The 25,002-nt window shown below is 41.1% G+C and overlaps 1 protein-coding gene across 3 annotated transcripts in view; it reads right to left on the minus strand.

Annotated features, from left to right (window-relative positions):
• The window catches only part of RNF130 (ring finger protein 130), an 80,308-nt gene extending 59,445 nt beyond the window's left edge, over window positions 1-20,863 (minus strand). The window contains exons 1-2 of one of the 3 annotated variants that reach the window (XM_032772250.2): window positions 20,339-20,673; window positions 2,076-2,270 (exon numbers count right to left, since the gene is read on the minus strand). In XM_032772250.2, coding sequence (XP_032628141.1) covers window positions 2,076-2,270; window positions 20,339-20,600 — 457 coding nt within the window. In that variant the 5' untranslated portion in view covers window positions 20,601-20,673. Of the gene's footprint in view, window positions 1-2,075; window positions 2,271-20,338 lie in introns of all 3 variants that reach the window. The other 2 variants (XM_032772249.2, XM_032772248.2) reach the window with 2 other exon arrangements.
• Between the last annotated feature and the right edge of the window lie 4,139 nt (window positions 20,864-25,002).

The following is a 25,002-nucleotide window of genomic DNA, read 5'->3' on the forward strand; positions in this document are numbered from 1 at the left end:
TTTTTCCAGGTATTGAAGTTAAGCTGGCCGGACTACTGTTCCCTGGGTTTTCTTTGTTCCCCTTTTTAACTATAGGTACTGTGTCTGCCCTTTTCCAGTCCTTTGAGATCTTACACAACTCCAATGAGTTCTCAAAAATAACGGCTAATAGTTGCAAGATTGCTTCAGTTAGTCCTTTAAGTACCCTAGAATGAATTTCATCAGGTCCTGCTGAAGTGCATACATCTAAATATTCTTTAAAACTGTTCTCTCTCTATTTTGGCTTGCATTCCTTCTCCCTTGTTATTACTATTAATTGAGTTGAGTATCTAATTACCATCAACCTTTCTTGTGAACCTGAAACAAAATAGGCATTAAACACCACAGCCTTCTTCATGTCTCCAGTTATTAGCTCTCCTTCCCTGCTAAGAAGAGGACCTATACTTCCTTTGTCTGTCTCTTGTTCTTAATGTATTTAAAGACCTTCTTATTATCTTTTATGTTCCCTGATACATTTAACTCATTTTATGCCTTAGTCTTTCTGATTTCGCCCTTACATGGCTGTGCTATTCTTTTGTACTCCTTGGCAATTTGTCCAAGTTTGCTTCATAATAGCAATGTATCATACTGTATGACTGCACTGCCACCTGTGTAAAGGCTAAAAGATTTATATATCAAGGCCTGGGGATCAGTAATATTTCACTGTATTTCTCTTGGGTGTTTTGAACTTTGCTTTAGAGACTTGAAAATTAGGTTTTATTTGGTACTGGTTTGCATGCAAAGGTGCTTAGCTTAGCTTTAAAAGTTGCCTATTTGCCGTATGTTGTTAATTTTGTTGTAATAAATCTATATGTACTGTTAAAAATACAGGAACTAATCAAAAGAAATGCTCCAAAAATAGACATTTTCTCTTTCAAAAAAATCCAAGTGATTCAACCCCTGGTTGGAAGTTACCTCCTCATCCCAAAATCTGAAGTGGCACCCCTGTGGGACATGGGACAATACACCTCTACCCCGATATAACACAACCCAATATAACACAAATTCGGATATAATGCGGTAAAGCAGCACTCTGGAGGGGTGAGGCTGCGCGCTCCAGTGGATCAAAGCAAGTTCAATGTAACACAGTTTCACCTATAACACGGTAAGATTTTTTGGCTCTGAGGACAGCGTTATCTTGAGGTAGAGGTGTATTTTAATAAAGTTACATAACTACATAAACAATGCTGACAACCTGAGATATACAGCATGAATAAACCTATGCTTTTTATTTTGACCCAAACCCTGTCTTTTTGATGTGTAGTATCCATTTTGCCAATGTTGTCCCAATTCCACATGTTAATATGGATCAGTGGGTCTTCTTCCTATTGCTTACCAGGTAGCAACGTATTCTGTTTTGCCAGGGAAGCACAGCAAGGAAAACAGAAGCTGCCTAGGACGAAGTGCTCCTGTGGGCCATATGCATGATCTCAGCGTGGTATGGGTCCCAACACCAACCTAGGAATGCTTGTGCCAAAAAAACAGGGGCACACACCCAGCCTTCAAAACTCCAATATGAGTCCCATTACTATAAAAATTCTTCACTCTCAGATGTTTTGTATAAAGTTACAGCTCTTCTCAGTTATACACTGTTTTGTTTTCTGCCTCTCCAATAAGCAATAGCTCTAAGATTTGAAACAAAAGTGATAGCTCTAAGATCCCAAAAAGGAGAAAGAAAAAAAGTTACTCAGTGGATAAGAGTATTCCTCTGAAAGTTTAAAAAAAAAAAACAAAACAAAACCAAAAACACAGTTCCAGATGTATTCATTGTATTTCACTATATTGTGTACTTGCTCATATTTGCAAAGAGCCAACGGTACAAACACTTAAGAAGTAGTTGTATACTATGTCAACAACAGGGCTTTGGAGCGGAGCTCGGAGCTGGAGTGCAGAGCAGCTCTGGAGCAATGGAGCTGCAGGTTTTTGCCTGGAGCTGGAGTGGAGCCAGAGCACAGCTCCAAAGCCCTGGTCAAGAGTGCTTTAAAAATAGTTTATATGGCAGCAAAATATCCTGAGGGCAAAGGGGACAAAACAGAAACAGACTTCATACTATTTACCTTGATGAGTCATAGTGACAGGTTCCTCACTGGATATATTGTTGTAAATGACCACAGCTGTGGCATTATGTGAAGCTGCTCGCAATATTTTCTCTCTAAATGTACAGTTTCCTCGTTGCAGCAAGGCAATCCACTGCTTGGTATTCGGAGGAACATGGAAACGTGTTCGAGGATCACAGCCCAGACGATCCACCACTAAAAAAGGAGAAATTTATACATCAGGGATTTGTTCAAACTGGCAAAAAAGTTAGAAGGAAAACAAAAAGAAACATTTGCCAAATAATTCAGTTGTCTTATACTTGATAGTTATTACTCTCTGGCAACCAAAGCCTAAAACAAGTTGCATGCTTAAAGGGAAAGTCCCCTTCAAAAAATAGTTTTAAAACCTCACACTCATTAGGAGCTGTGAATATATATGCCTGAGAATTAATTTAGTGACCACAAAGATATTTGTAACTCCACAATGAATTAATATTTGAATCAATACTTACTCAGGGGGAAAAACAACATTAAAATATGGTTTATGTGCCATAGGCATTACCAAGCATCTGTTTCTCAGCCACACAGGGTTTTCTCCCTTTTAATGCAGTTATAAATATCATTCCAGTGTGAAGTATGGCTAAACAAAGGAGGATGTGAAAACAAGCTTTCAAAACAGTTCAGTCAAGTACAGATTAATGTTAATAATTGTCACTGGTCTATCTTAAGAACATTTTGGTGCAACTAATTAACCAACTTAACAGGTTTCTACTACAGAATTAATATACTGTCAGAAAAAAAATATCAGTTATGCTTAATTTCAAGACCTCTATCTGAGCCTTCCTGTAGTACCCCTCACCCAGCCTATAGTAAAAGTGCAAGTGTCATACAATTTCTCCCGGAACACTGAGAAACCAACCCACCATACAAAAGGGACAAAAATCAAGGTACAATACATCACTTATGGTACAACAGCTGACACCAGTGAAAAATGGTTCTGTTTGCACGTGGCTGGAAACTTACTTCTTAGACAGAAAAACTAATGCTTGCTTCAGTCAAGAAACTGTAACATTATTAAATAGTAACTTACAAGAGAGCAAAGTAGTAACATCTATAGTATTTAAAAAAGAGTCAATGTTATGCCCTTCAACTGCCAAAAAGTAAAAATATCACTAGCTACCAATAAGGTTAAAACAGTGGTTTTGTTTAAACACAGTAAGGCTTCCGAAAGCTTTTCAGATAGCACTTAATAAAAAAAAATTAAGTCAAGTATGCTATAACTTTGTGCCCTTTAAAAGGGTAATAAAATGTCCTTCTCCATGGCAACCTGCATTTTCTGGACAAGTCTGTTTGTGATATTTACTACGCTACCATCTAGCCTACTACATGTAACAAAGAATCCAAACAGAAGGCCTTTGTAAGCATTGTCCGGCTATGCTGGAAGGACAGCAGACACTGGATACGCTTTAATTATGCTGAAACTTTATTTCTACATGACTAGGAGAATCTGGCAGATAAAATTGTTCAGTGCAGGTAATTCCATACTCATCTACATATACCCAGGGAGCTGCTTTCCCAATCCATTTTATCTGATCACCATATTCATTCCCTATGAAGCACCTGTATTGGACATCCGTCCCAAGCTTACATAATCACAGCCTAACTCCTGTCCTTTTTGTTCTTTGTCCCCCATTAAGCCCTCAACCTGCTATGGGGAAGGCAAGCAAATCCACCTTGTCTTGGTCAATCTGATGGTAAGGGAAAAGATCCTTCCTAACCCCCAAGCAAAGGGGAGACTAGCATAATGCTCACAGCTGATCATGATGAAACCTGGTATTTCAGCTACTTCCATGAGTGGGAAGGTGGGCACTGCTTAGCCTGGTCCAGGTGAAAAGAGGGCTTTTACTGCATAGACGTGGGCATAAACAGTTCTCTTCTGGTCACCTAGCGTCCCCACACTGACCTGGTACGAAGCTGTCTCCACACAGCAGGTAACAATCTAGCTGCCATTAAAGGGGCAATACAACCTTCAAACGAGCCAGACAAAGGTCCCCATTGTTTAACATGCAGTGAGGTGACTCCATCCAGGAGCAGGAGAATGTGACAAATGGGGCTTTCAAATGGTTAAAAGATCTCTTCTGAAATTTTAAAGATTACTATCCATCCTCGTTTCATTTGAGTGGACGAACCTGTATTAGGGACATCTTTACAAAAAAAAGTGTTTGATCACTTGTCTGGGACAAGTAACACTGCCCTACAGCCAAAATGCTTCTGAAATAAATGTAGTTAAACTTTACTAATTCTGGGTCACTGAGAACGAAAATGATGCTTAAAATTGTTGATTGGCTCTAGTCTAGCCGTTGGGCTCCAGACTACAGCAGTGGAATCTCCTGGCAGGAGATGTTAGGGTTTCCATGTTCCGTGACCGTCAAAAGGATCTTGTCCCATTCTTCTTCATGAAAGGTGATCTTGTAGCCTGCAACAACATCGATGGTGTGATGGCAGCCCTCAACATCGTTCACGATCCAGATGAGTGGAGACTGTTCATTGATTCATCGAAGACGAGTCTTAAAGCTGTTTTGCTGCATAATGGCAATGTTTTGCCATCAATTCCAGTTGGTCATGCAGTCCATATGAAGGAAACCTATGACAACATGAAACAACTTTTGAGGTGCATAAACAGATGACCAACACATGTCAACTGTGCATTTGAAAGGTTTGAGCCTCTTACTTTCTGCAACTTAACAACAAAGTACCTGTTTCTCTAGAATGATAGTTTCGTGCAAAGAGATTCCACAACAAAAAATCCATCCCTGACATCATGTACCTGCAGAAATTCACATCCACCACTTTAATCAAGAATATTTTTACCACCCTACATACAACTGGGTCATGTAAAACTGTCAAGCCAGTACAAAACCAGCACTTTCAAGTACCACGGGAAAATTTCCAGGTTAAGTGAAGCTAAGATAAAGTAAGTGTCTTTGCTCTCAGATCGTGAACTTCTGAGAGTGGGGAAGCAATTGAACTGCCACGCGACTGATTGGCCAAGAAAAGACGGCATGGGAAAAGCCCCTTCCCCCAAGTTAAGTTGGCCAAAATTTTCTCTCAGAAAAACATCATGACAATTACAATTTTGTGGAAAACCTCTCTCAACGCAACAAAACCTGGTCAAATATGTCACTAAAAGATACATTTTTTGCACTCTCATCTAGATTTTTTTGCACCGAACTGCGGAGCAGTGAGCGACGAGCATGGCGAGCGATTTCACCAGGACATTGCAACAATGGAGAAACGCTATCAGGGCAAATGGAGCCCATCAATGCTTGCAGACTATTGCTGGACAGTGACAAGAGATGCTCCATTTAATGAATACAAGAGACAAGCCAAAAAGCGCCGAGTAGACACTGAATAGGACTAAACTATGTACATAATAGTTTTTTGCCTTTGGTTTCATAATAAATTGTATTTATATAAGCCTTTTGCTGATTTTTAAAGTGTTACATAAACAGGACAGGTGAAATATCATGTAAAGCAACCATAAACACATGAAAAGACCTAGGTTTACAATTTATGATTAAAACTCTACTATCTACACAATATACATAGACATAAAATGTAAAAACTTAAATATCTTAGAAACAGTTGTTTTAATTGTCGTATTTGAATTCAGCACATCAAAATACATAATAAATACCACATTTTATCTCTGAAGCAGACAACTTCTCAAAAATTGCAGACCAGTGTAATTTGACAGGAAATTAAGTTTTCCCATCAACATAGTAAGAATTAGCTAAGTAAGTTATATACATCTTCATGGTGGTTCTGCAAGGTTAGATTAGAATACTTCAGGCATTGTTATAAAAGCTATTTAAACAAATTCTTAAATCTGAATTTCATTTCTTTTCTGACTCTGTATACAACAAAACTCTGAAATCTATAAGTCTGAAACTGGAATCTCTTGCTTTAAAATCAGGTGTTTTCTTCCATTACATTGACATACAACCCCTCTATTTTAAGATTTATGGTAACCATTAAGGAGTGGCACCGAGTCACAAAAAAGGATTTTAGGAGCACTGATACTGTATCAGGTTATGATAATCATAAGAGTACTTTGTGTATTGCGCATGTTTTTATTTAAAAGTACAACAAACCAGTTACAAAAGCACAAGTAGCACATGTATTTGTTTTAAAAATCCCTCAATTTACATTGTACTCTGCAAAAGGGACAAAAAAGTATGTCAAGCTTTGGATATACCAACCTTGACTATCTACATTTAGATAAAGCTGTTTGCTATTTAATCAATACTTCCCACTTGTTCAGAGCAGTAGTCTATGAACTGGGAAAAAAAGAATATCATGAGCAGGGCAAAAAAACATCCAAATTCCCAGGGCCAAAGGCATACATATTTTTCTTCAGCAAAATCAGATTCCAATAACTGTGGCATAGCATACACACATCCAAAGATGAAGCTCAATGTAAAACTAGAATTTCACACAAACTCCTTGGCTTAACAATGAGAACTCACAGGATATTTTACTATCTCTAATTTCCTATTTTTAACTTAACTACTGCAGCTCAAAGCAGAAGCTATATCCAATATTATTAAGTTTGCATTTTCTTTTAAAAGCAAATGCATGCAAATTTTATCCTGGGATAACAGTTTAATCAGATTATGAGATTACTTTTTTCATTGTAATCATTATCAAGACTAAGAAGTATTGGGAGCAAAGATGGGCAATATGCAAGAGGCAAGACAAAGTAATTATGATAGGAAACAAAGACATCAGAAGATTAACATTAAACAAATGAGGTAAGAAAGTTTGACAATTGCTCCATTTTTAATACATTCCATTGTAACTAGATACTATACTATCTAGGATGTGAAGATCACCCAGTGCTGCCAGGCCCACTGAAACTAGAATGGAAGCTTAAAAGTTTTCTTACTACAAGAAATATTATATTTAGACCCTCATTCCAGAATTTTGAAACTGTGTGAAAATTGTAGCCATACATCTTTTACATTAAGTCAAATCACTATCCCTTCACACATCACTCAAATTTAGCAAAAAAAAAAAAAAAAAGGTATTATAAACCTTAAACTATTTTATAACGGAATAGAACTAGTACCTACAGCAATAGAAAATATTATTTGTTGTTAAGTTACCACTTCAGGGCTAGTTTTATCTTTTGTTCAGATAAGGATAAGAAAAAAAAGTCATAAAATTTGATTTGTATGTTGCTTTATTAATGGTTTGATGGGATCACTGTATTTTGTTATTCCCTCAGTAATTATAAAATATTCGGAAAGGAAATTCAGCCACCATATGAGCAATTTAGCTTTGTGGTGCGCCCTCATGGTGTGGGGCCCCAGGCAATCGCCCTGCTTGCTACCCTTAGCGCCGGCCCTAGCTTTCATATGCAGAAAACTAGTTGTGGCATAGGTAGGCCATGGAGTTTTTATAGCATGGGTGGGGAGGCTTCCAGAAGGAAAAAGGTTGAGAACCCCTGGTTTAAATGAATTATCACTCAAAGTTCTGTATCAATATGCCTAGTAAGGAATCTATTTGTCAAAAAAAAATTTCCTGAATCTGTGTTGCCTTTATTGTTACAAATTAGCTGACAGGTATTTTAAAATATGCAGAATTTTAAAATACTGTTTGCAGAATTTATAATTCCCCCAGGAGTAACTCATGCAGGATCTATTACCAGTACTGGAGCTATGTAAGAGAGAAAGAAAAGGGTCTCTCTCACACACTAGATGTTTCTGACTAAGCTTTATGAAGAGAAGAATGAGGGGGGATTTGATAGCTGCTTTCAACTACCTGAAAGGGGGTTCCAAAGAGGATGGATCTAGACTGTTCTCAGTGGTACCTGATGACGGAACAAGGAGTAATGGTCTCAAGTTGCAGTGGGGGAGGCTTAGGTTGGATATTAGGAAAAACTTTTTCACTCAGAGAGTGGTGAAGTACTGGAATAGGTTACCTAGGGAGGTGGTGGAATCTCCTTTCTTGGAGGTTTTTAAGGTCAGGCTTGACAAAGCCCTGGCTAGGATGATTTAATTGGGAATTGGTCCTGCTTTGAGCAGAGGGTTGGACTAGATGACCTCCTGAGGTCCCTTCCAACCCTGATATTCTATGATTCTATGAGAGGAACTACTGGGACTTGAGAGAAAATATTCCCCGAAAATTTTAGTTTTGTTTTAAAGTATTACATTGAAAGAATTAGAATGACTAACTCATATTAAGTGATAAGGTTATCTTGGTTAAACTTCCTAAAGAGCAAAAGGAAACATGGAGTATGCAGTAATGTTTGGTCTCAAATCAGAATGAAAACTGAAATAGACACAGATTTAGTCATATTGATGACATGTTCAAATAAGAGCAAAGGTTAGTGCACATTTCCATCATCATCCTCTTCCAGCTGCAGAAAGTTTTAATGGAATGTAGCATAAAATGTATCATCCATTGTAACTACCACAAAGTCTTTTTACAGTAAGAAATGCAAGTGTACTAGTCTAGTAAAGGTATGTTTGTTAGTATGCTTAATAGGTAAGGTTACGATTATTTCACGGAGGTCACTGAAGTCACAGAATCCATGAGTTCCGGAGACCTCTGACATTTTCTGCCCTCGGGCTGGAGTTGTCAGCAGGCAGCCCCGCAGCTCTCAGACACTGCTGGCAGGCCCCCACCATCTCCTAGCAGCAGGGGGACCCCAGAGCTCCCACTTAGCTATGGACAGCAGGACTCCCCACAGCATCCCAGCTGCGGCAGGTGGCAAACTTCTCCCCGCAGCAGCCCAGCTGTGGCAGATGGCGGGGATCCCCTGGAGCTCCCACTTGACACGGGGCTCCCTGCAGTAGCCCAGTTGCAGCAGGCGGACCCCTTGTGGCAGCCCAGCTAAAGAGGAGGTACCCCTCATGGCAGCTCAGCCGTGGCAGGGACCCCAGAGCTCCCCGCCACTGCGGATGCTGGACCCTATCCCCTCTCCATTTTGCCAGGGATATTTTTAGTAAAAATCATGAACAGGTCACAGGCTTCTGTGAATTTCTGTTTATTGCCATGACCTGTCCGTGATTCTTACTGAAAATATCCATGACAAAAATCTGACCCTTATTAATAGGTCATGATTTCACGTATACAACATAAAAAAATTCACTTTTCAAAGTAGTTTTCTAATTTAGAGAGTGGTCCGATGCTTTTGAGCACTTCAGGCAAAATAAAACAGAAATTAAGAGCTAAAAATGGAGTAACTAGAATAATAAAAGGTCTGACATCACAGTGGAGTTAAGAAATATCCCAGTTTCATAAAAAGGAAATTATGTAGTAGTCTCAGTATGTTTGTATCACTTATGGTTTTTAAACCATGTTTAGCTATGATCACTAGCAGTGAAAGACAACACAGTTCGCTGTTCACGTACAGAACAAAAAGATTCTTTCTAGATTTTTCCCTATTTTCACAATGAATAGGAAATGGGAGGCAGCTGTGTGTTCATTCACAAGTGAGCCAAACTATAAGCAAGGTCTTGAATTCATCTAAAGGCAGTACTGATTTATTTAATGTCAAACAATACTACGTGGTCTTGATGCAGTGTCCTTAAGAAATCTAGACAGCTCTACTTTTTCCAAAAAGAAAGAGCACGTTAGAAGCAGAAACCCAATTGTGTAAACCAGTGCTTCTGAGACATTCTAGACTTTATGTATCAGAGGGGTAGCTGTGTTAGTCTGGATCTGTCCCATGCTTCTGACGAAGTGGGTATTCACCCACAAAAACTCATGCTCCAATACATCTTAGTCTATAAGGTGCCACAGGACTCTTTGTTGCTTTATTCTAGACTTTGTACTTCAGCAACACAGAAATCTGGAGAAGCAGGGGGAAAAAATACAAAAGTTCCCAGAACTGAGAACCTAAGGTATGACAGCACAATAAATGCAGCAGTCCACGTGAGGGACAACTAAGTACTACAAAAAGCTGTTGTAGCATTTCTCACTAGAAGCTTGGAATAAACTGCTGTAATTTACTGATTCAGTTAGGTGGCCTTCCTACAGAAGAGGCAACAAGCCTGACAAAAGATTTTTTGGCCAATATTGGAAACATCTAAGTCAGATATCTGAGACAGTACTTCAGACATGTCAGTTGTAATAAATCTGACAAAAGCTCTGATCAAGTACGGAGGATATAATCATCCACATCAGATCCAGCTGTGTTGGTAAGGACAATAGATTGAGTGAAAGCCTTTACCAACCCCTACTAAGCAACCATGGGAAGATTATAGCCAAGTTCTCTATTAAAGGGAGCCTGAAGAAAAATACCTAAAACCAGCAGAAAAACTCCACTTGTAGTAGTTTAACCAGAAACTTGATTTATTTAAACGCTACTTATGCCTGGACAATATATACCCTACAAATATTAGACAAGTTATAATCTCTAGCAAAAAATTAATTTTGAAGTCATGAAACTTAGAGGAGGGGGACAAAATGTAGCATAGCAATCCTGTAAGAAGCAGTTAATGACCAAAACCAGAAATTACAAGTGGTAAAAATTAAAAACACAACTATACTAAGGTGCACAGTCTCCTGTAGCAGTCAAAACATATTAAGGATTCAAACTGATCATGAAAAGACAGGGTCTGAAAAATTTTAGAAATGAGAATAATAGAATTTTATTATAGGTATATCCTTGTTTGAGATACAGTACCACTACTCATTATAACATCTTTAAATTCACCATCCTATGTATGTAGCATAAGTTCCATAAAGTCTGTTATTGCTGACAACTGCACAGTGTACAGGGAACACTAATGGAGAGTCAGTACTTTTTAGTGGGTTTTTTGTTTTAATATGGTTTTTAATACACTCCAGAGGATCTAAGTCTTACAGTGAATCACTCCCCCTTCTTATAGAATATCTACTATACACCAGTGCTGAGCATATCAATCAGCACTGTAAGGGACAGATAACCGAACTAAGTCAGCAAGTTTTATTGTCAATAGTTGTCCATTATCATCCGTCATCTATGCTTAGTTATTCAGATGCCTTTTGGAATGTACAATATTTTTCATAAGCCTAGGACTTGAATATCTCAGCTGGATGGTCTCCATGACATAATGAAAAGCAATTTAAGAGTAATTTAAATGATTGCTAATACAAATCACTTACATATGAAGAGATCTGATCAGAAGTCATTTATGTCATTTCATTATTGTAGAAAAAGTATCAATAAACAGAAAGCTATTTTTGTACTTTTCACTATAGATGCAAGTGCAATTATGTGGGCTAACTCAAAGTGATCTGTTACCAGCATATAGGTCCATCTTAGGACTGGCACAGTCAGTATTTGGCCCATATCCTCTTCCCTATATTTTCTGCTGTACTGTGAACTTGTTGGGTGATGCAGTTTGGACATTCTTCTCACAGATTATAGCACAATCAATTTAGCAAACTACCATTTCATAACTAGTGGGATCTAATGTTTAGCCATAAAACATCTCTCAACTTCTGTTTCAATTAATCTGCATATAACAAGTCTATTGACTGAAGTGATCATCAGCCACTGGCACAAAGGGGTGCACCACTCTCCATAAGCAATTTCCATAACCAAAAATAAGGATCTTCACTACCTCATTAAGGAAATTACACTTAATTCAAGAAAGTAACTATGGGCACTTCTGCATAAGGAGACAGAACATAATAAAAACAAAAACTTCCTTCAACATAGAGATCAATTCTAATCCAAGTTCACAACAGAAAATACTCTACCCAAGGAATGGCCAGTCTGAATTTACTATTTGAACAAAAGGACTTTTCCAGTAAGTACAGATAAGAAATATTCCTTTTCATTGTCTAAGGTCTACATCGGTTATAATGGTCTTTTATTAGCAACGTGAACCCAGTTAAAGGCAGATATTACAATTATGTACACATTTTTACATGCACACAAGGTCACAGTACAGCTCCTCTCAAAAGGAAGATCAGATGACATTTCGATGTCCTGGTTACAGAATTGGAAAATGTGTGAAAAGACAATTACATGGCCACCACCTTCAAGTTCCCCTAACCTTGGCTAATTCTGATGAAATGATGCCTTGATCCTATGATGGGATCCCTAAGATGCAACCTGGGACTGGGGAACCGCTGAGCCCTTTGTCTCACCAACTTGGGCTCCCTCTCACATTGTGATGCTGTGACAAGCTGCAAACCACTCCAAGTACTGCCCTTACACAGCCATCCACAGGCAAGGACACACCCAGTTGAGTTACATGAATACTTTCACCAGCCACTCATTAACCAACAATACAGAGGCTCCAGCCGATTCCCCACAGCTCCCCGGCCTAGGATCTCAGGGTTGTACTGTCCTGCCCTGGTCAGAAGCCTGAGCAGTGTAAGTTTATTACCCAGTCCGCCCCTCCCTCAATGGACATGCACCAGTTTTTGTTCTTGATCAGATTTCTCAAGCTCTTCAAGCAAAACACAATTTTAGATATAAAAATAGGTTTATTAACTACAAAAAGATAGATTTAAAGTGATAATAAGTAATAAGCATGCAGATCAAAGTTGATTACCTAAGAAATAAAAGTAAATCTGAGTTCTATAAACTAGACAGGATTTAAATCAAACAGTGTCTCATCCTGATGGTATAATTCCTTAATACACAGGTTGGGATTCTCCTTTCTAGCCTGGAACCACTTCCCCAGTTCACTGTTTGTCCTCCAGACGTGTTTCCAGATGTTGAGTTTGGAGGTGAGGGGGGAAATAAGGCCAAATGATGATATCACTTCCCCTCCTTTATAGGTTCTTCCAGCTTGCTGGAAAGATCTTTTGTTACTATACGAGTCAAGCAGTCTCCATTGTCTATGTGCTTTCTCTGAGAGGTCTCCATTGTATACAGTTCCTGGGTTAGTCCTCGTGTGAATGATTCCCCTTAACGGGCCATTATCAGTGTCTGGCTGCACCATTTCTGTACCTGAAATGTACAGAACATTTTTCACAACATATTTTAGTAACACACACATAGCAAACTTCATAACTTCACATACAATGATAGCACATACAATCCAACAGGATAGTAATATTAAACAGATCAAGACTTAAAATACCTCACAAGGCATACTTTGTACAAAATATATCAATTATATTGACAGTGGTGAATATGGAGGTGCCAGGGTGTTGCTCTGGGGTACAGAGTGTCACAGATCCCTAAACCAGTGCTTGACCACATCATTAAATAAGTCATATTGGATGTCTTCCTTGAGACCAAACACACAGTGACCATATCAGATTATCCTCTTACAGTCAATTCTTCTCACATCAGGCAGCTAGTTCAAGCCTGTCTAGCTCTCGGTGCAAGATTGGCCCTTGTGACAACAGGCAGGTCCCTCTGTAGTAGAAATACGGGTAGATCTACTTGCCATGTTGAATAGTTCTCCTCAACAAGTAGTGGTGCTGGAAGAGGTATAAGTGTGTTTTCCTTCCAATCTCTTAACCATTTGAGGAGTGGCTGCTGGCCAAGTTCATGAACCCTCCTCCTGAAAAGCTAGACACTAGCTAGACACTGTGTGGTTGCAAGAAAAAGCTAACAGGTCCATTGCCTTGGTGTTGTGGGTCTTTGTTTTTCTTCCCAGTGCCAAGCCTCACTGTGGTGGTATTCAGCTTTCCCTTATTATGTATGGTACATACTGGTAACAGGTTTGCTCTGCCCAAGACACCAACAGTTGTGTCTTTCTGGAAAGATGAAGACGTGGTTATACTTCATTTTGTTTACACAGGCCATGGCAGAGATGTGGTCTGTCATTACAAGACTATGGAAAATGCACAGAAGGAGTCTATGCTGTGAACCCATACTGGATGGTCCTGACCTCTAGCCAGTTTATATTGTGCTTCTTCTCTTCCTGGGATCAGGTCTCTGATCTTTGTCCTTCAGTGAGTACTCCACTCTCCTAGATTGGCATTGGTCATTATGACTGCTCCATCTTCCTTACATACAAGGAATCCTTTTGTAAGTCTGTCCTTCAATCACCAGAAGATGAAAATGGTAGCAGTTTGGGGAGAGAGAGATTCATTACTAAACAAGACAGCAGAGTGTATGGAAAAGACAGAACCTCTGAAGAAGCCTCATGTGGACTCAGGCCCTTACTGGCATATCTATGCATGACATTCTTGAGAGACAGAGACTGAGGTCTCTGAAGTTGTAGACTTCTCATGTGAGTGCCCTTAACTTATCTTGCCTCTTTTATGACACTAACACCTTATACTATAGGTGGTGTCTCAATTTTTAATCACAATCAATATTTGTCTCTTTAGATGCAACAAGACGACACAATCCTCCAGAAACCAGGTTGCATGTTGGGTATCCATTGTTGCTTTGTCTGTAAATGGAACCCTCATTAACAAGTTGTCCAGGGAGAGATAGGGGTCTTTTGCTGTCTGAGGGCTGCTACTAGGAATGCAAGAACTTTTATGAAAGCTGTAGAAACTGAACAACCTAGAAGAAAAAGGCTCTGCTTTGAAGAAATATGTAGAGTCCTGCATGGATACACAAATGTGTATCCGCATCTAATCTGCAGAAATTATCTGCGGATGTGGATATTCGTGGATTTGCAGGGCTCTACACTAGGGGCTGGATTGAGACTCTGAGGCACCCCCCGCCTCTGCAGCCGGTCGGAGAGAGATGTACTGGCAGCTGTCGGGAGCCGCGATGGACCCTCCACTTGCCCTGGGCAGGGTGCCCGAGCTGCCCACAGCACCTGCCCCCAGTCTCCCTGCCCAGCGTCCCTGTCCCTTAGCCCACCCACTCAGGGCAGGTGGAGATACTCAGGTTCCCCACAGCTCCTAGCGCAGCTCTCCCTGACCCGGCTCTGGCTGGGAAAGGGGGTGGCTCAGAGCCACTGCCCAGCTACAGTAGGAGCTGGCAGACAGCTGGGGGGAGCTATGGCGGACCCTCCACCTGCCCTGGGTGTGTGGGACTCGAGCAACCCCTGGCTCCTGTCCCTGCCCGTCAGGCCCTCCGTCAGGCCCTCCGCCCTGACCGGCAGGGACAGGAGCCAGGGGTTGCTCGAGTCCCACACACCCAAGGCAGGTGGAGGATCCGCGCCACGGTTCCTCACAGCTGCTCACCCACTCTTACCACGCAGGGCTGTGATGGATACAAAATTTGTACCCGTATCCATGCTGGTATCCTCATAAATGGTCTACAGATATCCTCATCCCTGGAAGTGGATATCCACAGATACCCGCTATTTGCAGGGCTACAGAAATATGGATTTGTTAACATGAGCAAGTTCAAAACAAGCTGTGCTACCGGGCCAGCAATGCCTGGCAGCTCTTCCCAAAGTTGTCTAACTCAGGTAACATTCAAACATGCAGGTTTTTGCAGCAAAAATATAATAAGACTTATACAATAGAACTGAGAGTATAGAACTCCAGCTAGAAGAATTAATGGCAGAAAAGCAGCAGTCACCTTACTTCCTCCTATTTTAAAGGGGCAGTATCGGTTTTGTCATGTGTGTGATAGTCTTTTAAAAAGCAGTGCTTGTACAAAATCTGACACAGTTAGTTTTAAAAAACTAACAGAGTTTACATAAAAGGGCATTTTAGCTACAAAAGGTAGTGTTTTGGATTTAACTAAATTCATTAGGAGAAGCACTTTGTAATGAGAATTAATCTGTTTTTTTTCTTGGTGGCTCAACAAAAAAATTTAATTACAACTGTAAACCCCAGTACAGTTTTAGTCTAGCTATATCTCCTAATCCCTATTGTCTGACATGATTTAGGCTATATGCATCCACACCCATCTCTGCCACAACCCTTTCCTCACAATGCTCTCCCTGCTCCTGTTTGTTGGTCTAGTCACCAGTCACATACTGTCTAAATCTCAAGACTGTGAACAATCTGGGGCAGGCATTGTGTTTTATTTGTACACTCCTAGTATAGCAGAGCCCAAACAGGCTCCATAGGTGCTGTCATAATAAAAAATAATAAAACAGTACTATGCAACAGTATGTGGTTGACTGGGATTTGCAAAAATAGCATATTCAACCCCCAGAAAAGGGCATGCCTTATTTTGCTCAATAGTTTATTTTTCACACAAAGAAGGAACAAGTATTCAGAAAAGTCTCACCCATCTGCCTCCAACAGAAAATGGCTGAAAAACAAGAGGTTTCAAGGTGTTCACATATTAAGCCAATGAAATTGCAGGATGGGAGTACACCATTTCTAACACTGATACTAAGCATCTCTGGGAAAAACAAGTTATAATAGCCAAATTCCTATGGTTTAGTTACCTTGGTTTATTTTATAAGTCTGTTTTAAATCCCTGGACTGTATACATACACAAGTGATCATGGATTAAATACTGACCACTACAAGTTCCCAATTCCCAAGATTTTTCATTTTGGAAAAAAAATATACACTCCATAAAATACTTAGTTCCTTTTTAAAAAACATCTTCCAGAGAAAATTTCAAAAGGTAGAGCAAGCAATAAGAATCCACTGGGATCATTACAAAAAGATCCATTAGAAAACTACATTGTCAGAGTCTTACCGATATTGAAATAAGGAATTAATTTTGCTCATTTAAAGTGACAGAATAATCTTTAAAAATGGTAAATACCAACTGTACCTATAGTCCTAGAGAAGCTGGTAATAGACCTATAAAAAAATTCTTTCATCATAATTATTCAGTACTGATGTCAAAGTAATCTGTGGTTTCCCCATTAGTACTTATTTTATGATCATCTCTATATTTAGAAATTGCATATTCTCAGGATAAAAATTAAGTACTTGGTTTTGAACAATTAAAAAAAACCAACTATAGTTTTTGAGGTAATGAGAAAAGGAACCAAAACATATGTAAGTGGAGAACACAAGACCAGATGAGCTATTCAGCCTTTATATTATCATACTTATAAAAGGTATACATTTATTCATGCTATATTTCCATGTTAGGGTAACTGTGCCATAGCCATACCATTCAAGTTACACTAGCAATTTATATTCACAGAATCACTTTTGTGAATTACCATCTAATCAAGTACAGTTTCTTTGAGTGGAATACAGCTTTTGAAACCTGATATTGAGTTCACACAAGTTTTAGTAAGGCACAGAGAAATCAAATTGTCTTAATGTGCATACTAACAGGACAGAGTAATAAACCGGAAGTATTTCAGCTACATATGTGGACAGGAGAGAAGGGAAAAATGCATAAGTGTAAAAAAATTGCAGCATGATGCAATCACATCTTTAACATCTGGGAAAACCACCACTTAAAAGGGGACTACATAGCATCTTAAAAATTTGTTTTAATAGCATATAAAAATATTGAGTAAATAAAGAGCCACATCATGAAAACTACCTAGTACCAGGAGTTGTCCCATTATGGCAGTTAAACATCTTCAGGATTGGTCCTAATGCCACTATGCGTGAAATTAATTTACTTCTCTATATGCAATGAACAAGAGACTATAGTGCACTGAAGTAACATTTGCACACAAAGAGGGGCACTTCAGGTCCTCAACACATGAATGCTCTCGGTATATGCACAAGCAAAGTCATTATGCTGAGCACCCAGGTTCACGAAAATTCCATGAAAGACAGTGATTGAGTGGGCTGCTACCAAGCCCTAACTTCACTATCAGTAAATCTGAATATATACTATCACAATACAAGGTCTTTGCTGCTCAGCCTAAGTGACAGGTAAAGAGATGATGTACAGCAAAGGACTGCACTAGTTATTCTGGTTTAAGAGTTATTATCATCTTCTAAAACTCTTGCGGCAAGTTAAACAGACAATGATAGAGGTATTAGGGCAACTGCTAGTAGCAGGAAGGCATTAAGGCTCACTTATCAAATACAGCAATACAACCAACAGAAAACCCTTAAGACTATTTATAAGTGTGCAAACAAGTACGTTAGTTATAGCTTGTGAAATAAATATTTCAATATTCTCTACACTAAATGAACTGTGTGATACTATTATTTTTACCTGTGGGAAAACTGTCTTTGCACAAATAAAGCAAAATATGCAAGGTTTTAAACAGAGCAGTATAAAGCACTTCATAAAAAGGATTAAAGGAAGAGTGGAAGAGTGTTAGGTCTACCTTTATAGGCTTCTCTTGACAAGCTGAAGGACAGAACTGAACTTGTTCAGCAAGTGATGACATATCAAACATTAGTGATTACAGCATGTCAAAACCGCAATAATTCAGGTCTGCAATTTCATGATTCACCATGCTGCCTAGCTGAAATTATTTGTCATGTTACATTTTTAAGGCTGTTAATGGACTTGCTAAGGTTTTATTTAGCTTTTCTCTTGTTATTCCAGTGAAAATACCATCATCCTTTGACAAATACTTTCATTAACTCTTTGGAGATGACTATCAGAATAGAATGGAAAAGACTGCTAAAATAGAATTAAGAATTGTTTCATCAATAATTTTTATTGATAAAAAATGCAGCACTTTGCGGTAAAGGAAATCCGGTTGTTAGACTCTTTCATATACTAAAAACAATATATGTTAAAGAGATACCTATCATCTATAAGACATTGTTTTGCATCTCCTTCCACTTCACCAAGACAGCGTCTTCATTTCATATGAAGTTTTCGGGGGGTGAGGAAGGAGGGGGGAAGTGGGAGAGAACAGAGACTCAAAAAGAGGTCAACTGCCACTGGAGGGCCTTTATTTGAATTCCAAATCCATCCCTCCCAAGTGCCTTTAGGGAACAATCATTCTATGGTTTTATTTTGACTATGATTAAAAAAAAGTGTTCTTCAGAATGTGTTATTTTCGCATGGTCTAAGTAACACTTCTAAAAACTCTAGTGAAGCTCAGGGCTTCAACTAGATCATCAAGCATGTGCTAAAATACAACTTGCCTTGACACTACACTAGACTTTTAACATATTACCATATTCCGAAAAACAAAGACAAAAAATCCACTCATATTTTAGCCTAGTCAAGGCAAACCCTATAAGTGGCCTTCAACATCAAAACATAATATTGTGATGTTAGGATTTGTGACAGATAATTATAACAATTCAAAATATATTTTCAAGTCTTTTAAAAATGTACACTTTGCCCCTCCCCACCCCCAAAATACCAGATATTAATTTCTGGGTTTACATTACAAGCAGTAGAAGATTAATTTATTTTATAGTCTCCTCTCTCACTGCAGAAGTACAGCATCCAGAAGACATGCTAGGAGCCAGATATGATCCATCAGGTAAGCCTATTATCCAAGAAAGGTAGCAGCCTGCAAACCCCATGATACATTATTTAATTCAAGAAATACCATTTAAAATTTTTACTATTTTGACTTGCTTAAGTACTCCTAGTTAATGGCTTTAATTCCACCCCTGACAAGATTAGTATCATTAAAAGAACAACATGAATAGGTTAATAGTCTCTCAAAGAATCTCACATTTTATTTATCAGAATGCAACCAACAAAAAAGTTAAAGCTATTATATTCACATTTTATTTAAAATGCTAATATCATACTAGTTACAAAAATAGTGCACAGATTAATAAGAGATGAAATCTGTGTAAGGCGTAATTACAGAGCCACATATGTGGCGTATTGCTTGTATCAGATGCAAGCATACTGTGGGAGTCTGACACTCACCAGGATGCAAGCTTAGTGACTTCCTGTAACGGCAAATACATAGAAATAAGGTTAAGTGTATAACTGACTACACTATCAAGTAGTTTCATGCAGTTAGACACATCAAATTCTCCTGATAAATATCTAGCATGGAAGTTCTGAGAAGGGACAGTTTAGCAATTTTGACATTGGAGATAATGCATTAAACAAAGTAATGTATCAAAAATACTTAATATCTAAACACTGCCATTAATTCAGAAAGAATGCATGAGTCTCGACATGACTAACACTTGCTGAACCCTGTACAATTGCTCAGTACTAGCATACTCAGAAACAGATTATGAATATTCTAGCAAGGGGAAGTCCTCCCTCCTCTTCTTTGCCAGAGATAACAATGAAAATCTGCAAGCCTGACACAGAGATATCTTGTTGACAGTGCAGTTACCAGATAGCAAGTGAATGATTTACTCTGAGATCAGATTAGATTGTTTACTAGTCACCACAGCGCAAGACAGCATCGGCCAAGTTTATTTTGTTCGTAGCTGGGTTTATTTTGTGTGTGCTACCCAACACAATCTTACTCAATAATCAAGCATACCATCCAAAACCTATACAAAGATCTGGGACACTTTCAAGGCACAGCCCCTACATTCACCACAAAGGAAAAGAGATGGTCAACGATATTTACCTCCGTTGATAGGCACTGGGGCCAGAAGCAGGCCTTTGACTTCCACTTTGGGGGAATCCTGCCCGTAGCGTCCACGATCGATCCTTAGTAAGACAGGGCTGACTCGGTCGGGGTTCAGTACAGTCACATTGATGAGGGCTGTGTAATACGCCTGACTGGTATTATCCGCGCTTGCCAGCAAGACACAACAGTTAACCAGGACCAAGGCTGGCAAGGAAGAGAGACGCTTCCAATACTGGCAAGTCCACTTCGCGAGCATCATCTTCAGCCCAAGTCGAACGAGCACAGATGTAAAGTGTCTTCACAGGCCAAGCCGCCTCCTACAGCCCAGCGCGCGTGTTTATTCCCCCGCACGCAGAACGGGGCCGCGGACTCACGGCACGGCAGGCGGCAGGGAAGCCCTCGGGCCCCAGGCAGTCCATCCACGGGCCAGCGGCACTGCGGGGAGCCCCAGTGAGCTACCGATGAACCCCCCCGACACTGGACTCACAGGCGCGGGCGGCTGCTGCGCATCCCGCCACAGCCCGGCCTCGGGTGTCAGCGCAGGGCTGGCGCGGCTCGAAGCAGCCCCCGCTCTCCTCGGGCGGAGAGTCCCGCTCTGTGCCCGCGCTGCTACGGAGAGCGGGCGGCAGCCAGTGCCCCCAGCCGCCTGCCCCTACCGCGGGTCACCGGGCTGGGCGCGCAGCGGGCGCCCGCCGGGGCGGCAGGTCTCCTCCCCCCGCGCTTCGGGCTCGGTCGGGAGCTCGTCGCCCCTCCCCCCTCGCCTCAGGATCCCCCTCAGACTCGCAGCCCCTGGCGGGGATCCGCTCGGTGCCACGGGGGCTGCCCCGTCTGCCTGGCCGCTCCCGCTGACGGCTACCGCGCCATGTCCGGCTCCGGGTCCGGGCCCCTCCCCGGGCCGGGGCTCCAGGAGCGCTGACTCGCCCCCCACGCTTCTCAGGCAAAGCCCGAGTCCGCGCTCGGCGCACCGAGCCCGACGACAACAACCAGCCCCTACGTCCCCGCCTGCTGCGCAGGCGCACTAAGCCCCACCTCCACCCATCGCCATGAGGGGGAGGCGGGGCTCTGGGGAGTCACACCCACTTGGGGGCGTGGTTAAACCAGGAGGGGGCGGTTCTTCAGGGAGTTACACCCACCCTGGGGCGAGGCTACCTAGAAAGGAGATGGCTATTACACTGAGGGGAGGTGCTTGCAAGTGGGGTGGGGCTAATCAGGGAAAGGGGTGGTGCTAGCAGCAGTCTGTTGCACCCCACGCTTAAGAGCGAGGGTGGAGGAGCTGGGAAGAAGGGGTGCTTCCTACTAGGCTCCTAGCTACTTCCTTTGAGGGGTTGCAGTGGCTCCTTCCCAGCTGGGAAGTGCTAGGAGCTGCACCTTCTGATGGGGATGGAAAGACTGAACCCACAGATTTGGCTGCCCTAGGGGAGCAGGAGTGACAAAGCTGAGCAAGGCCTAAGAGAGGGAGGTGCAATGGGTCTCTTTGTCAGTGGGCCTGGGAAAGAGGAGATCTGAGGAAAGAGCTGCCCTTCACCCCTAGAGAGATAGGTCTCTTCTGGTTGGGACCACATGGGACTGGTCTCTGTACAACAGGATCAGATTCTGCTCTCAGTTACTTCAGTGACTCACCAGAGTCAGTCAGGATTCATGGTGTGATATGTATGAGCAGGATATAGCCCATCTGTCTCCAAGACTGCCATCTCTGCCTTAAATGTACTGAAAGGAAAATCAGAAGGCCATAACAATGCCCTCAGGTTGGACTCTCAAGACTTTGATCTGAAACAGCATCTGATCTTTGAGAGGCTCAATTTTCTTAACAAAAGAATTTGCAAAACACAACTGCTGCCATTCTTTCTCCTAAGCCCTATCAGTGCCTCTAGGACATAAACTAGAATTCAATAGACTATTAAGAGCCCTAAATACAATGGTTGGGCCATTTTAGATACTTTACAGTTATTATATTGAAGAAATACTTGGCTCACTAACTCAGTTTTCTGATTCAGAGATTTAGACAAGGACAAATACTGTGCCTAGAGGGTCTCCATTATTCTTTTAGCTTTTTTACCTCTAAGATCCAGAATTCTGTTGAGTACCAAGCAGATCAGTAAGCATGATTAAAAGCACATGTCTATAATGGAAAAATGTGTGTTGTATGCATGGGAGAAAGGAGGGGTTATGTGGGAAAGTAAAAAAATAATTTAGCCAATTGAAACTAGAGAGAGAATTTAAGTAGGTATGGACTACGGTGTAACAACCTGATTTGGAATTTGGCCAGGACATTTGGCTATTGCTGCATGAGTTGGCCTTTGTTTTCTGTAGTTAAATGAAAAAATGTTGATCCTATGAATTCTGTAATATCATGATTTGATTAGATTTCTTCAATTAAATAACATCATAGACGTTCCAAGAATCTGGGTCTGTGCATGGCCACAGGAATAATCAAAAATAAAACACCAAAAAAACCCTTCCAGGCCTTACATAGGCAAAGTATCAGAAACTTATTTATGGGAAGGAAAACTAGTAATCCAGTATTTCAGCCTTCACAGGGCACTTGTTGAGAATACTGTCTGAATTCCTGAGCAAATAATTGTGCTGATGTTCTTTTGAGATATGCACTCCCTGATGACTTTACCAACAGCTGTGGAAGGCCTCAAGATAAGGGTAGTGATTAACCTTAAATAGTGTGGTTAAACTGCTCCACTCTATAACAGTTGCAGCTTATCCTGTTGTGATGCACCTGGTCACAGATGCATGTGAGCTAGCAAGGAGAAAGAACGTTCTGTATTTTCTTTTACTCGTAACCAGGTGGTTAAATTCGGTCCTTGGAAATGTCCGTGTAATTTCCAACAAAGGTAGTGGGAATCAGATGTGTGCCTCTGAGAGCACAAACTGGCCCATGAGGCCCACTAAAGGCATGTGACTTGTGGACCTGTAAAATCCTCTGAGATGCTGCTTATGAAAAGCTCTATAGAAATGTCAATACAATGCAGGAAATGTCTTTGAAGCAGCAGTGGAATGTTCTGCTTTCGCATCATTTATTTTCCCCCTCTCCTGCTTGGGAAATGCTGGGTGAAGAACCACAATGATTTCACTAATGGCCTCTAAGCATTTTACAAAACCTTTCATCCTGTATACGACAGGGAGGGACCACAAGGCAACGGTAATGACAAATGCTTATATTTCAATAATGCCTTCATAGGTAATGTTCCAGAACCCTGTCTCATCACGCTTGGAATACAGATGGCAGTTTAATTTTATGGGCCAGCAGCTCTGTGGTGTTTAAAGCAAACTCAGAGCTAGCACTTTTACCTTTGAAATACCGCTTTTCTCAGAGCAGCCCTCATAAACAGCTGGATTCTTCTTGGCACTGATGAAGCACCAGCCCCAGCACGGAGGAGAGGCAGTTTACTCCTTCCCTGTTCAGTGGCAGCAGGGGCTGGGGTGGCCCACAGTGCAAGTTAGGGCAGCTTGCCAGGCTGTGTCCCTGCTTCAATGGCCCCTATACGGCTTTGTAGGGGCACAGAATTTTTGGGGTGTAAAAATGCCCCACCACACACTCCTGCCCCCAGTCTGCTTCCTCCAGTCCATCCTTGCCCTAGAATGCCCCTTAGCCCAAGGGCTGTTGTGAAGGCAGCATGGTGCTGGTAAAATTGGCATTTCTAGGTGGTCCCTGACACCTGCTCTGTAGCACCTTTGTGCCAACCAGAAGGAGCTGCAAGGCAAGGATGAATAGGGGTAAAGCATGTAATAGCAGCTTTTTGCATTTCTATAGAGAGCATGGTCTGGAGATGTGTGCGCAGTGATGGACCTCAGGGAATGCTGATTTCTCACCCTGGGTCTTGATGTGTGATGCTGGGACATTCCCTTCCCTTCTGTATGTCAGTTTCCTCAGCTGTAAAGGGGGGATAATAATAGCAACCTCACAGGGATGTTGTGAGGATTATTTGGTTAATGTCTGATCCAGCCCTTTGAGGGTACAGGTATTAATTGTCATTACTATGCTTCCATTCTTCCAAAGATCTCAAAGTACTTCATAATTATCAGTTATTCCTCAGAACTCTCCTGGGGATGAAATAAGAACGATCTCTATTTTACAGCTAGGTAAACCAGGTCACTGGGACATAAGCTGACCGGGGTCACACAGCAAGTATTAGAGCTGGGAATAGAACACGGGTATCCTAACTCCCTGTCCCCTGCTCTAACCACACTTGATTAGACTGCCTCTAAATTTCACTTGAGAATTTCTGCCTTTTCCCTCTGCCCCTTTTCTATGTGTTACCTTTTTTTCCCATTTAGTACTTCCCCATTCATGAGTCTCCTTGTGGGTGCTACATTCCATCATCTATTCCATGTCTGCTGCATATTGTGGGCCTCATTCTTGAGCACCTTCACCTTGCATCTTATAGCATCAGTAGCACCTGTGCAAAGTAGGTGTACAGCACCACCAAATCAGAATGGTAGCTCACTTTGCAAAGGTGTAAATGACTGCACAAGGGACCACTTTTTCTCTTGTGTTTCAACCCTTTTACACCACTCCAGTGGACCTGGCCACTGGAGAATTTCCCTAGGTAGGGCAAATCTCTAGGTAGCATACAGCTGGCATAATGCCTCTCTGTCACACCCCCTTGCAGCCACAAGCGTTGAGGGCCTGCTTAGGAAAAATGGGGCAT

The sequence above is a fragment of the Chelonoidis abingdonii genome, chromosome 7, assembly GCF_003597395.2.
Source record: "Chelonoidis abingdonii isolate Lonesome George chromosome 7, CheloAbing_2.0, whole genome shotgun sequence".
Taxonomy (NCBI): Eukaryota; Metazoa; Chordata; order Testudines; family Testudinidae; genus Chelonoidis; species Chelonoidis abingdonii.